Raw genomic sequence first — 14039 nt, forward strand, 5'->3', positions numbered from 1 at the left:
CTTCAAAACTGAGTAGGCCTCGGATCACTAGTAATCAGCTGAGGTGCGAGAGCTGTTTAAATTGTCTGTATGATTAAACAGCCAGGAAACTAGTACTTTATTGCCAACCCCAGTGCTCTGCCATTTGTTTTAGCTTGCCCTTTGTGGATGGGAGAAAAGCTTTTATAGCATGAATAAATGTAAGTGTTATTTAATATGAGAGCTGTACACATTAGCCTGATATTCAAGTATCATCGTTTCAAACATGTACCTTTAGTTTTTCTCATGCATCTAATCCAAATAAAGCTGCAGTTTAGGTTTGTTTCTTTCCACGCCAGCCCCATGTGCGTTTTGCCACCCCACGCCAAATCACATTTGTATGTGTTTAATCAAGCACGTGTGTCTGGAGAGTATTTTCCACATCACTGCGATAGGTGTCTAGCCAGAAAGCTGGTCTTGATTATACTACTGCTATTACCCCTTTGTTGACTTTTGCATGGAGTAGCTAAATTGGGCTTCTGATAAATACTGTTTCACTCTTTTTCTTATGACATAATCTTAAGTTAGAGCAGCTTTTGTTGGGTGCATGGTGGTATTGTTGCACATCCCAAAGGGCTAAGGAATGAGCTTATTCATCTCGATTGCATGTTTTTCATTTTATTTTCGAGTGGGGGAAACATTGTCTGTTGTTCAGCGCTAGCAGAAGCAGTGAAAATAAAAAAGAAGTCAATGTTTTTCTCTAGATGGCTGTAGGCTAAATGGCAATCCAATCCAAGGTTTGATGAATGCAGGGAGGCGGGGCTTAATCACAGGCATACAAGCCATCTGCACACGGGCAAGAAAAATTGGAATCTAGCCTCAGTTGTGTGTTAACACCCATGTCTTGTTGGGTTTTCTTGACAGTTGGGGCTGAGAAACCACCTCAACCTAAGTCAAATTAGTATGACTTTTCTTTCAAATAGAAGAGATGAACAGGCTTGGAGCAGGAGAAGCAATGGGAGACAATCATAAGTGCTAAAGTGAACCTGGAACGATCTGGTGTCATATAAAATATACACAGTTCCAGTACATCTTTGTGTCGCAGCCACGATTGACAAGAGAGTTGGTTAGCGAGAAGACATGGCTGTAAACCTGGTGTTGGCGAGGGCAACTGGAGCTGAGGCCGGCTGCTCTGAAGACAAACGAGGTGTTTTATCTGAGAGGTAGGGAGGCTGAAGTGCGCCGGACTCTGCCCCTGAATACCATCTGTCAGAATCTCAGACAGCAGAGATGAGGCACCGTGTCCTGGTTTGACTGTTACAAGCTCATGGTTTTCTCAGCACAGAAAAACGCATTTCTGTAAATTCTTCTTATATCTGCAGCCAGTTCAAAATTTCACTCTTCAGGGATATTTGATGAAAGGAACACATCATCATTTTTGCACACAGCCATCTTTACTATTTGTAACTCGAGCCTGACTGATATAGATTTTTGGGGGCTAATGCAGATACCAATCTTACAGAACAACAGATTTCCAATACGATAGGGCAGGGCAATAAAACAATATCAATAGTTATCGCAATATAATTTTACTAAGCAACAATACATAGAAATTGAAATATTGTTTATGCATTGTGTAAGCACAAAGAGGAGGTATAGCACATACTTGATCCACCTCAGGTTTGTAATATATGTTCTGCTGCTTATGAAGTCTTTGTCAATTTCTGATCATAAAGAAGAGTTTAAAACCAAAAGCTTCACTAAGGAGCAAAAATCTGTATTGAAACTGTCAAATCTGTCAGATCAGATTAATGAGTGGCATGAAACCCTGATGTTCATTTGGATAATTGGACAGTGTAATTATATAGCTGTTAACACATGTTGGTCTGATTTATCAGGAACGGCAACATATTGCTTGTGCATATGCTTAATTTGATGTCCTTAATATCACAGCTTGGACAGCATTCAAGTTCAAATCCAGCAAAAAGGGTGTTACACCTGCTAAATGTTTCGAAATGGAGTCAAAAGGAGCAGTTTTTCTCCTCCAACCCCCGAAGCTACTGTGTTCACTTCTGCTGAACCACTCCATCAATGTGAAACACCTCTATAAAAATGTTGGCTGCTGTTTATTGTTGTTTTTTTCATGCCACTCAAGGGTTCACATGCATATGTTTGCACAAAGGCAGTAGGTCATTTCTGACGGCTGGTGTACATGCCCCCGGGTTACAATAAATAAAGAATCTGATTTGGATGAGGAATTATGAAGTTTATTAAACCATCTACAGGAGCTGAATGCTTTTGGCAAACAATAAAAATAACCTGCAAACAGTTAAAGTATGTCAAAGGACTCATATCGCAAATGTCAGTCTTTGAAGCAATATGCTCATGCCACAAGTATGTGCCACAGAGGCCGACAGCATCTGGTGTCAGTGATTAGTTCCTCTTCACTGGTTTGAGTGTTGCTAAATGCTGTTGTAGTTTTTAGTTGGAATAGCAACCTTTACTCTCTTTTCTTTTCCCTTCTCGTGGGAAAAATGAACAGCTGCCATGAACCCAGACACGGCCCCTAAGATTTATGTCTGTGATCGGGAGAGAAAAATTGTAGAATTGACATCTTACTTAGTCTTCGACAAACTATCAACTATAAAAGGCTAGAGCCAGCATTCTGTGGTGTTTTCATTACACTTGAGTCATTTATTAATTCACTCAGAAAGTAAGAAAATATGTTTTCTTGGTCATCTTAAAAATTGGTACATTTGTAATTTAGCACATTTGAGAAGCTGTCAGCAGGAAGTGTGGCCCACTTTGAGTCTTATTCTAGAAAGATGTCTAAATATACCAGTGTTGGGTTAGGCTTTTTCTCAAGCTTTATACAACCCCCCTCGTCTGCCCTCATCCACACACTGATCGTCTGTTTTCTCTGTGTACCCTACCCTCTGCAAATCTGTTCTTGGAGGGTTGATAAACATCTAATAATGACACAAGATGGTGCTATGTGTTTCGGAGAGCTTCCTCTCTGTAGTCATCAAAGCAGTAGAGAAGTGGCCTTTTTGTTTGCTCCCTCAGAGGCTTGTTTTCCAATACCCAGAGCAGATGGTATGTGTTTTCTATGGATGAATCACTGAGCCGGGTGCATATTGCGTAGCCAGCCCAGACTGTGTGATGCCTGTATGTGTGTCCTCCTGCCTTAGCTGAGAGAATACACCTGTGTCAGTAAACTATATTTATGAATAAAAGACTTTGATCTCACTTGTTTTGTGTTCTTTTTAATTTCCTCAGACTCTGGAGGAGCCCCCCTACTTGACAGTAGGGACGGACGTGAGTGCAAAGTACCGAGGGGCTTTCTGTGAGGCCAAGATTAAGACTGCCAAGAGGCTAGTCAAGGCTAAGGTAAGTCACAAGTGCTATGATCTAAAATTAAAAATGGATTGTCTGTCTGTGTTGTGTGTGAAGTGGAATGCAGCAGGGCGGGGGTCTGACCACTCAGCTTTATTGTTCATCCGCAGTGATATGATAAGAGATGGTCACAATTTAAAGCCACAGTCCAACACATTCCTTCAGAGATGTGACTGCTGTGAAGATCAGAGACGTTAATAGTAGACTTGGAGAGATTAGCATTTCGATTATTTCTGATGTTGCCAAAGATCCATCTGGGCTGCTCATATGCTGGATCACTACCACCTGGTTTAGGTTGTTAGTACCGCTCATACAGATGAATCGCTGATCAAGCAGCCCAGCTGTGACAGATGCAGGTTCTGGGCCGCCCCACCAGGTACCTATCACATCCTCAGGCGTCCCTTTCGCCCACAGCTTCCACGTCCCCCATTGGTTTTATGCATTACTGATGAGAGCATTACACAGTGCACGTAGTACAGTATCTCATTTCCCAGTGGGGCTGGAGCATCTGGGTAATACAATAGAGACAGATCGCTTGTCTCTCGTTCTGCTGGAGTGTGTGGGAGGAACAAAGAGTGGATGCTGGCTTTTTCACTGTGTCAGTGCACTACAGTTCCCCTGTAGAGACAAAAGAGCAGCAGCATTCTGACATTCTGGTATACCAGCTGAAATCATCAAATGAGGTGCCGTCTTGTCTCATGGACAAACGATCTGATGTTCTTAATTTTAATATGATGGACTTAAATGAAGATAATAGGACAGTCTCGGCTCATAAATTAATTACCATACTAATTGGCTGAGCGTGGGCTTTGTTTTTGAGTAGCTGTAATTTGAATGTGAGCTTCGTTACACAAACATTGAAATATGACATTAATGAATTCCTCTTTGGCTCTTTGGTTCATTAATCTCTGCTTGTTAAACAAAGTCCATGGTTGCAGCGTGAGTGTCACTCTAGTCTTTTGAGCAACTTTTAAGGCTCAGTAAAAAGATCTTGTGTTGTATATGATGATTTACACTAGAGAACCTGTAAAATGTGAATTAGTACCATGTCGTTATCACTTATTTGTTCATCATGAATATGATCTTTTATGACTATCTTACAAGCAGAGAGCCTGTGCTGCATGTTTATAGAGCATTTTTAGTGGGGGGTTTTACGGATTTCACCGCAGAATGCAAATGCAAAGAATCTCTGTGAAAATGAAGTACAATTTTCAGAAACATTCAAAAGCAATTTAAGAAAATTTAGTGTTAATGTTTATTGGTGGCCTCAGATTTATTGTTGTGGTAATGTTAGTACTGTGATCATTTTCCAAATTTTATTATTTTCCATTTTCCTTTCATCAACAAGCTTTCTGGCCCTGGTGTTGTATTCAAAATGTTTCCAGACGCTATTTCTCAGAAGGTTTAGTGTCATTATGATCGGCTGAGCTTGCTAGTTTGTTTCAGATGTAAGTATTTGCGAGTTTAACATGCTAGTTTCATCCATTTATCATAATTTAATATTGTCAATTCGGTCAGATCACTACGTATAATCAGTTTGTTCTCTCCATGTTCAAACAATGGTTTAAAATGTTGAGCGTTATCCTCACTCCTGTTGGCTCTGTTGGAAAATGTAGTGTAGTTGTTTAAATTGTCAACAACACATGTAACCTCAGGAGAAGGAATGCTTCACTATCTGAGGGGACAGGAGCAGAGAGAGGCTGTGAGAGAGGAAAATGAGTGTAACAAGTGGAGTTGCTGTTTATTTTTGTCTGAGCTGTCACAATACTGTTTGCTGTTAGCCGGAGTTCATGCCCTTCTGCTGCTTATGGGCTTAAAGGCAAAGAAAACCCCTGCAGTAAATCATGTTTGAATAAATCAAGATCAAAGTGCACTGTTCATGGCTGTATTGTAGAGCCTGACCAATATTGAACTTTTTGGGCTCATGTTGATTTTAGAGATTAAAAATGATAAATATCTATGTATCGGCTCATGTTCTTATTCTACATGGGTCATTGGTGCTTCAGCTGACCAAGTTTTCATGTTGGAATATATCGGTCAACATCATAGACTGTAAATAAAGATGGATGTCATGACAGCTCCCCTTAACTGAAGTGTATCAATTGCCACCCAGTGGCTGGCTGCAGTACAAGTCTGCCACCTCTATTTTAGTGAATGGGACATGGACCAAACTAAAACATTTGTGCAAAAGATGGTTTCTTCTTTCATATCTATTGATGTTTGTTCAAGTGTTTCCAGTCTGTTTGGTTTTGATTAGTTGATAATATAAAACCAGGTTGAATCGTAATGATTGGCAGCTAACTGATACTGACTCATGATTGGTTGATCACATGTATCAGTGGGACCTCAATACTGGGGCTCCCTCCTCTGATCACTTCTGCACAGTGTCTCCAAATGCTCAAGATGACAGTGTTTGTATCCAGGATATTCATTGATAGGAGGGAGTGGAGACGTGTTGTCCATCTGTCCATATATCCAGTATAGTCAACTTATATTGATACTAATGCATCTGTGACAGGCCAGCATGGGCCCATAAAACTGGTGAACTGATATATATTGATTTTGCTTAACAGGAACTTAACAGTCTTGCACTTTGTTATTTTTAAATTTAGTGTTTAACATCCTGCAGATTATATTCTGTTCTAATAAACTGAGCTCCTGTTAAACATGTTCATATTACACACACATCTGTTGGCCCAAAGCTCTATTTCATCACATCTTATTATTTTATTACCTTATTTCAGTATGTGTTGTTCAGTGAAAGTGGTTCTACAGTTTGGCACAGACTGGCACAGACTTCTGTAAGAACCAAGCTCCCAGTAAGGAGGCTGTCAGAGGCTGTTAGGTGTTACGGACGCTCTCTGGCTGGATCTTCAGGCAGCTTCAGTCACCCTCCCTCTGTCTGTGGAGAGCTGAGCCTCCTGTGCAGGTCCCTGTAAAGAACGACATTCCTTTATTCCACCGAGCAGGAATGTCATTATCTCCATGACTGATGATTTGCTGCCTCAGGATGCTTTTTATTCTCCTCTCCTCCCTTTTTTTTATGACCAGACAGTATATATTTCTCTCATTCATTGTCTTGATACTGTCTTCATAGCCACACTTTGATTGCTGTTTCTGCTGTTGCTATATTTGAAACTGAATCGACAAAACATTCGCTGAATTCGTTACCTGCATGCTTGTTTTTTTGAGATGGGATGTTAAACATCTTTTTTCTGCCCTTGTGTGGCGGCTGATTCTAAACTAAATCACAGTCAATCAAAGTGAAGCTAGTTCTTCATTATAATTATAATTATGTTACCATTTTACTAACACATGCTCTAAAAATGACTTTAATTTCCCTTAGGAAACAGAAAAAGAAGCACATGAGCTTTTTGACATATAAAGTAGGGAGAGGCTTTTTCAATTCCAAACTGATATGTTTTTCACATGCGCCTTTGAAAGTCTGCAGTAAATGGCTTTGTGTGTGTATATTGGCCTTATGGTCTTTTTTGTCACTCAGTGTTGCCATGTCACCATGCAAATGCAAAAGTACCACAGCGTGATCAGGTTATGATCTACCATGGCTCACTTAGGGGAGGCTGCAGATGCATCGAAGGGGTTGGGACCCCCCCGCCCCTTTGCATAGCCGTTAACGTTCACTTCAGAAATCCTTCACAGTTGGCGCCAGCAGTCGAGGCACAGTTGTCAAATGTCGGGCCCTCACTCAACAACACCACAAATGAGCTGTAGTATTTAATATCCTCACACATGCTGCTGCCTGATGACACTAACAACTATCTGCCAGTGTGTTTATCTCAGGCTTGTAACCTCTAACAAACCCATCCAGCTGAAAGAGCCCATCTCTCTAATCAGTGTGTCAGCAGTTATAAAGTCCAGCAGGGAATGTACTTCCTCTGTGAAGTGGAGGATTGATGTTGCCCGGTCAGGCTTGAGGGGGGATTGTTTGTTTATTCTTGTTAGTCATTCTCCTCCTCTGTTGCCTCCCCCTTCCACAGGTGACCTTTAAACCAGATCTGTCCACAGCTGAGGTTCATGATGAAAATATCAAAGGACCTCTAAAGGTAAGGCCAGAAAGATCGAGGAGATTGATGCCTTGTTACAGTCAGATGGAGTATCATTTTTTACCACTTCCTTTGGTTTTTGTATCAGTTGGCATCCATTGTCAGCTCATTAATTGAAAAAAACCAAATTAGAAAATAGTAATAATTAGCATCTTGATGGGTCAAATAACAGCAGTGAATCTGTTCAACAGGTGGGTGCTGTTGTAGAGGTGAAGAATCAGGATGGAGTTTACCAGGAGGCCACAATCAACAAGCTGACTGATGCTAGTATATATACTGTCGGTAAGTTGACAACAAACCACCTTCTTTACCTCCTGTCAGGAAGAATCAAGCTCTCCTCACAGCGAGCTTCAAAAAACGTACATGTGTACAAATTCAATTCAACACAATTCACGCTTTGTGTGTCAAACTTGTTATTGCACTAAGTTTTTGGAAGAACCATCTGCCATTTTTTTGTGTGTTAGATGGTGTTGACTAAATCCATTTTCATGGTCTAAGGATGGTGTTGTGTATTGTGCAGATTGTAAAGCACCTTGTTTTGTGAGATGGGGCTATATCAATAAAATTGAAATTGACTTGACAGCAGTAAAGCTGCTGTGCTGTATCTGCTCAGTCATATCTCCAAACCATTAAATCCCAGACAGTTACTGGTGTTTGTTTTGTTAATTCAAATGTACAGTTAAACTTCACATAAATTATGTTACCATATTACAATATATTTCAAAATATTACAATCCAAGGCAAGGAGAAATACTGGTCAAGACAAACCCATATAACAATGTAATAATAAAACAAATGATGAAGTGTATTAATATTGGTGAATAACTTAAATTTATAATTATTTTAAAATAATTAACTCTAGTCCTAAATAACTAGAGTTGGATATCCAGAAGTAGAACTAATAGTTAACATCTTAAATCATAATTGATGGATATATCATTGGTCTAAATAAAATAGTTAAATGAAGATCACAGGTTAACTTCCTTGAATTTATTTTTGGGCCCAACTTTCCAACATTTAGATGTTTGGTTTGCAATAGAGGTTCAGTGTGTAAGATTTAGTTGAAAGGGATTTATTGGCAGACATTTAACATAAAATAATCAGAGTGATGTTTTCACTAGTGTGTTTCATATAAACTGTATGAATTTTTGTTTTCCTTACCCTAGAATGGGCTCTTTATATTTAAATACTTTATATTTACATCGGGAGTGGGCTCTCTCTACGGAGGCCGCCATGTTTTTACATTAGCCCAGACTGGAAAAACTGACATAGGTTCTCCTTCATGTTTTGAAGGGGAGGGTGAGGTGCATTCGGCTGCAACTTAACCAATAGATGTCACTAAATTCTACACACTGAACCTTTAAGTGAAAGAGAAATACAGCAAATTCAAAATTAATATTTGAGAAGCTAGAAGCAACCAGAAATTTGAATTTAAACTTTAAAATTGAGTGTGAAAACTGTTGTGTTAGTCTGTCAAGCGCACACTGTTCAAATGTTAGATAATTCAAACCACACAGCGTAAAGGCTGCTGCTCAGATCTGCAGTTTCTCAGCAGCTGTTCGTCTCTTAAGAAAGCCCATGGGGTTTTTCCTGTCTTGAAAACACTTGTCTTTTCATTCATCACTGAGAAAACAAAAAACACTAGTCACTTCTTAAGTTACCATAAGTGACTTTTCCCTCGTTGTCACCAAATACATTTGATGAATGGGATTTAAGGATTTGCACATCTGGGTTTGTCTTTGAAAGTGAAAGTCTTTTTGTTCTTCAATATGATGTATATATTTGTGTACTGTAATCTTATGTGGCTGCACTTTGTAGACATATATGAACATTTAATATCAGTCAATGCATTAGACAGTTCCCCCACATATCTTATTTTACCATTTACTCCACTCGCTGCTGCACAGAGTGTCCTTGAAGATCTCAAAGAGTCGTGAGCTGGAAGCAACTCTGTCACTGCGTGTTGGATTTATCCACAAACATAATTTGTTTTCAGCGTATCGTAAAACAAGCAGACATTTTGTAACTCTGTGTGTGTGAATTGGTGGACTCCTGGCCTACATTCAGCAGCCTAATATTTTTCACTCTCATCTCTGCAGTCTTTGACGATGGCGATGAGAAGACCCTGAGGCGTTCCTCTCTTTGCCTGAAAGGAGCGCGTCACTTTGCAGAGAGCGAGGCAAGTATTGCGCTGTCCTGCAGCTTTCTGGGGACTCAGTCTGTTTCATAGCTTTTGTTCAGTCAAAACAGTCTCACATCTCTATTCACAGTGCTCAAATTAAAAAGCCGCCCATGAATAGTTCCATATTGGCCTCTAGAAGTTCAGCTGTGAAATATTTTCAGGATATGTAAACTCACACATCACATCAGAGGAAAGAGCTCTGTTTGTAACTGTTGACATTTCTTCAAGGTATACAGGTTCAAACTTCCGTCTTCAGATTTAGTGTGTGACAAGATGCTACTGAAGCTCATTGCTGTTCTCTCCCGTGCAGACACTTGACAGACTCCCTCTCACCAACCCCGAGCACTTCGGCACACCTGTCATCGGCAAGAAGGGCAACCGCGGGCGACGATCGAACCCTATGTGAGTGTTGGCCTCTGCCTCTGTACATCCCGCAGGGCTGGTATCATACTTGATGTCTGTTATGCTGGTGGGGAGGGATTTTTCTCTGCCTACCCACAGCCATCAGTAATTGGCTCACCCATTTTTAAGCGTGCTGCTGACAGCAGTTGAACTGAAAGATTTACTCTCATCTCAATCCCCCCATAAACAGCCCCTGAGGCCTGGGAGAGGACGGTCTACTCGCCTCCTTGAGTTCCTTAATCACGCCTGGCTCCTGTGTGTGCATGTGTCTGTTTGTCCTGCTGAATATTATCTTTTTCTTTCTCTCCTTTGACTCGAATGTTCCAGTGGGTGTTTTATGCGCTGATGTGCCTACTCCTGGTAGACTGCAGAGTTTTCATCAGGGAATAGGAACTGCGGAGGGAATTCTGGCGCTGGATATAACGCTGTTATAAAGAGGACACTCTGCTACATAATCTCATTCTCTGACACCCATTGCTAATGGCACTCAGAGAAAAGTCAATATTACTCTAAACATTGATGCAATATTGACTTGGAGCAGTCCCAGCTGCACATTAGCACCTTGGACCAGTTGTCTTCCTTTGCACTATAAGTCTTAACTGTTTAATAACTAGGGCTGACAATGCAGCACATATTGAGATTAAAACTACTATAGTTGTTGTTTTAAAGGAAGAGTTCAACATTTTTGAGGAAGGTGCTAATTTGCTTTCTTGCTGAGAGTGCTCTTGTGTGTACCATAAAGAATGGAAACAGGAGAAAATGTGCTTCTGACACATTATGTCTTGTTGGTTTAACCATGAGGTTGCCAGGCAACCAGCAGAGATACCAAGAAGTCATTGGTACTGTTCAATGACAGAAAATAAAGATGGACGACGGCAGCTGGCTTCAGCATTAGTCATAAACCACACTTCCTCCATGTTAACAGATTGGACATGGCCCCAAAAAAATGTTATCACCAAAGAAATTTTTCTCAAAGAAGATTTCTTTCATTTTACTGTCATTACAGCTGTTATTGTGATGACATATGCTCAGCTGTTCAACTTGTTTAGAAATTTAGTTTAAAGGTCACTTTGACATAACAAAGCTAGTTTGGGGCCATAACAAACATTTTTCAGACAAATAATCAACTGGATACGATTATGACGTGGTGAAGGTCAACCTCACTGTGACATTGAATTGTTCTCCAAAAACACTTTTATGGCGATTATTTGACACCCTAACCTGAGTCATGCAAAAAGTAGGCAACAGGGACTGATGAGTAAGCAAGTAAAAATAAATGTGGGCCTACTTCACTACAAATGTTCATCACTACAACACACGCTAAATTGATTGACTATATTTGGTCATCTGTAATTGACACTTGCTGTCCGCTGTCACATCAGCTCAATGAAATATATAATGATGCCATTTTTAGCAACCGGAAACTGTGTCATGCTAAACCTAGCATGTAGCTATCAACTGTCAGAGTGTTTAAATATGTAGTGGCACATTGCTGGTATCTTATCAGTGTTATCACTGGTAACATTTCTCCATGGTGGCATGCCATGACAAAAAGGAAATCAATCTATCCAATTGATCATCACTCTAGCACCTCAATGATTTGTCCAGGCACGTATTTAGTTTGGTGGGAGCGACGGCACATCTCTCTCGTTGCTCTTAGGTCCAAGCTGAGTTAACTTTCCCTGCTCTTCTCCTTTTCACTGACTGCCTTTCATTAAGTATTTTACTGCAACATGAGCCTATCTACACACTATAGTTGACTGAAGTAACGTGGCATACACTTTTCTGTGACTCTTAACATAGGAAGTCTGGATTGGACCTTGATTGGCCCATGGTTCAAGCCTTAGTGGTACCGTACTTCAAATAGCAAGTTTCAAATCCAAATTAAATGAAAAATGAATAAATTACAATCAAATATTTTTCAAAAATCTATTGATCATTTAATTATTTTCTCAAACTCCACACAGTCACATCCTTTTGATCTGGCTTATGCTTTTAAATGGCAGGTTGAAATATATTTAGGACATTATTTTATTTTTGTAGGTTCAATTAAATTTTATTTGTGTGCCAAATCTATTTACATTATCTCAAGGCACTTTTCCTAGAAAGTTAGAGAAGTTCATTTTGGAACCTGACTGTAAATCAGGTATAAAAGAGGAGTATTTCCTGTCACTTTGACACAGGTATGATTCTAGTTTACTGTGAGTGTGTGCTGTTGTCAGAACAAGCCTAGTGAGGCATAAAAAGAGGATGGAGGCTTGTTGCCTGCTGGTGGTGCTTGCATTTTCATTGGCTACCTGTCTACGGGCCACAGTCAGCGCTCTGCCTGAGCATCAGGATGACGGTTAAGACAGCTGAGAATGAACCGCCTTGTCAATACACTGATCCTAATGAGTGAGCTCATCAGTGACCTTATGTTCCTCTGTGATACATAATAATTTGTCTACAAAGTTCACTGGTGGTTTTATTGTGCCTTGGGTTGTTAATTGGAGACTTTATTATGCTTTCTGGCTGAGCAGCTGTTAAATGAAAAGATGTTTTGTCTGCAAAAATCTTCTCTCTGTCTATACTGAGAAAGAACTGTATTCAAATTGTATTTACCTCATCTGTTTATATATATATTGTGGATTTAATATGAAATGCCAATATATTTACAGCTCTATGAACAACCAGGATGATATTCTTTCTTTAAACAACACTGCGAATAAGTTTACAGCACTTTTCTCAATCAAATGATACCAACCAGCTTATAACTAATTCCAAATAGAGGCTGATACAGCTTGTATGAATTGAGTCAACCAACCTTTCACTGTTTTTATAACGTTCTATAATGTCCATAGTGATGTCATCATTGACCCACAGAGCAAAAGCTAAAATAAAATCTTCCCAGAAAATCCTCACAAATGAGAAACTGGAACTGAAGAATATAGTTCGTTGCTCTAAGCTGTGAATAAAGTGAGCTGAATTCACCAGATGTGAAGAATTTAAGTGTATATTTATGAACATCTACATCCAATAAACTATACTTTTCTCCAACAGTCAAGAAGAAGAGTTGTCTTCATCTTCCAGTGAAGAGGAGGAGAGTGATCAGCGGCAGAATGAGGATATGTTTGGCAAAGTGGTCTGTGTGGAAGGAGTCACCACCGGGGACAAGAAGAAGAGCACGTGGTACCCTGCTCTAGTGAGTCTCCTTTCTGTCTCTGTGAAAAGGGGCTACCACTGCTGGTCCTCACATACACTAACAGCATTGATACCCGTTTGTATAACCACAGCACCATTCAAGTTTATGGTATTAAAATGCTGGAAATTTGATTGTTTATACAGTTAAATAGCAGATTTCTATAAAGACAAACTGCGTGACTGAACTTGAAGAGTTTCAGAGTCAAAACAGCTTGACTAGTATTATTTGGAGGAAAAAGACATGACTCGTTTTCTCTCTGGTAACAGTGCAATACAGACATTGTTTTGATGCATTCAGTCTTTTCCCATCCATGTCCCTCCACCCAGCCTTGACCCTCAGCAACTGCTTGGGCATAATGAAATAGTGACAGGCGTTGTTTGTTTACGTAAGTGTTACAAGTATAACTGGGCGAATGGGAGAGGGTGGGGAAAGCTGTGCCTTTAACAGTGTAGTCATCACAGCCCCGCCTCCAGCATTTGTTGTTCTTGGCTGGCCATTGACTGAGCACCATGCTGCCTCCTTGTGACAGCCCAGAGAAGTACAGTACACAGTTGCCTCTCATTGTTTATACTGTGATCTTATAGCAGAGGAGTGCACTGGTAGATCTCTCATCTGTGACAAACTGTGAGCTCTGAACAGGACAAGTTAAATAAAAGACAACAGAGACCGTGTCTGTATGAGCAAGGTGTGTGGTATGCGTGTGTGGTGTGTATGTTCATCTGATCTATTAACCTTCTCTTGTTTGTGTTCAACAAGGTCATCTCCCCGGACTGCCATGAAGATGTGACTATGAAGAAGGACAACATCTTCGTCCGCTCATTCAAGGATGGAAAATTGTGAGTCATTACTAATCTAC

General features: G+C 40.1%; 1 protein-coding gene across 11 annotated transcripts in view; it reads left to right on the forward strand.

Moving 5' to 3' along the window:
- Positions 1–14039, forward strand: part of arid4b (AT-rich interaction domain 4B) — a 49957-nt gene that overhangs the window by 17892 nt on the left and 18026 nt on the right. For all 11 annotated transcript variants that reach the window (XM_069539277.1, XM_069539270.1, XM_069539272.1 and 8 more), the window contains 7 exons: positions 3238–3348; positions 7353–7418; positions 7610–7700; positions 9518–9597; positions 9911–10002; positions 13042–13183; positions 13940–14019. In XM_069539277.1, the coding sequence (XP_069395378.1) occupies positions 3238–3348; positions 7353–7418; positions 7610–7700; positions 9518–9597; positions 9911–10002; positions 13042–13183; positions 13940–14019 (662 nt within the window). The remainder of the gene's footprint in view (positions 1–3237; positions 3349–7352; positions 7419–7609; positions 7701–9517; positions 9598–9910; positions 10003–13041; positions 13184–13939; positions 14020–14039) is intronic.

This window comes from Paralichthys olivaceus, chromosome 14 (assembly GCF_024713975.1).
Source record: "Paralichthys olivaceus isolate ysfri-2021 chromosome 14, ASM2471397v2, whole genome shotgun sequence".
NCBI classification, from domain to species: domain Eukaryota; kingdom Metazoa; phylum Chordata; class Actinopteri; order Pleuronectiformes; family Paralichthyidae; genus Paralichthys; species Paralichthys olivaceus.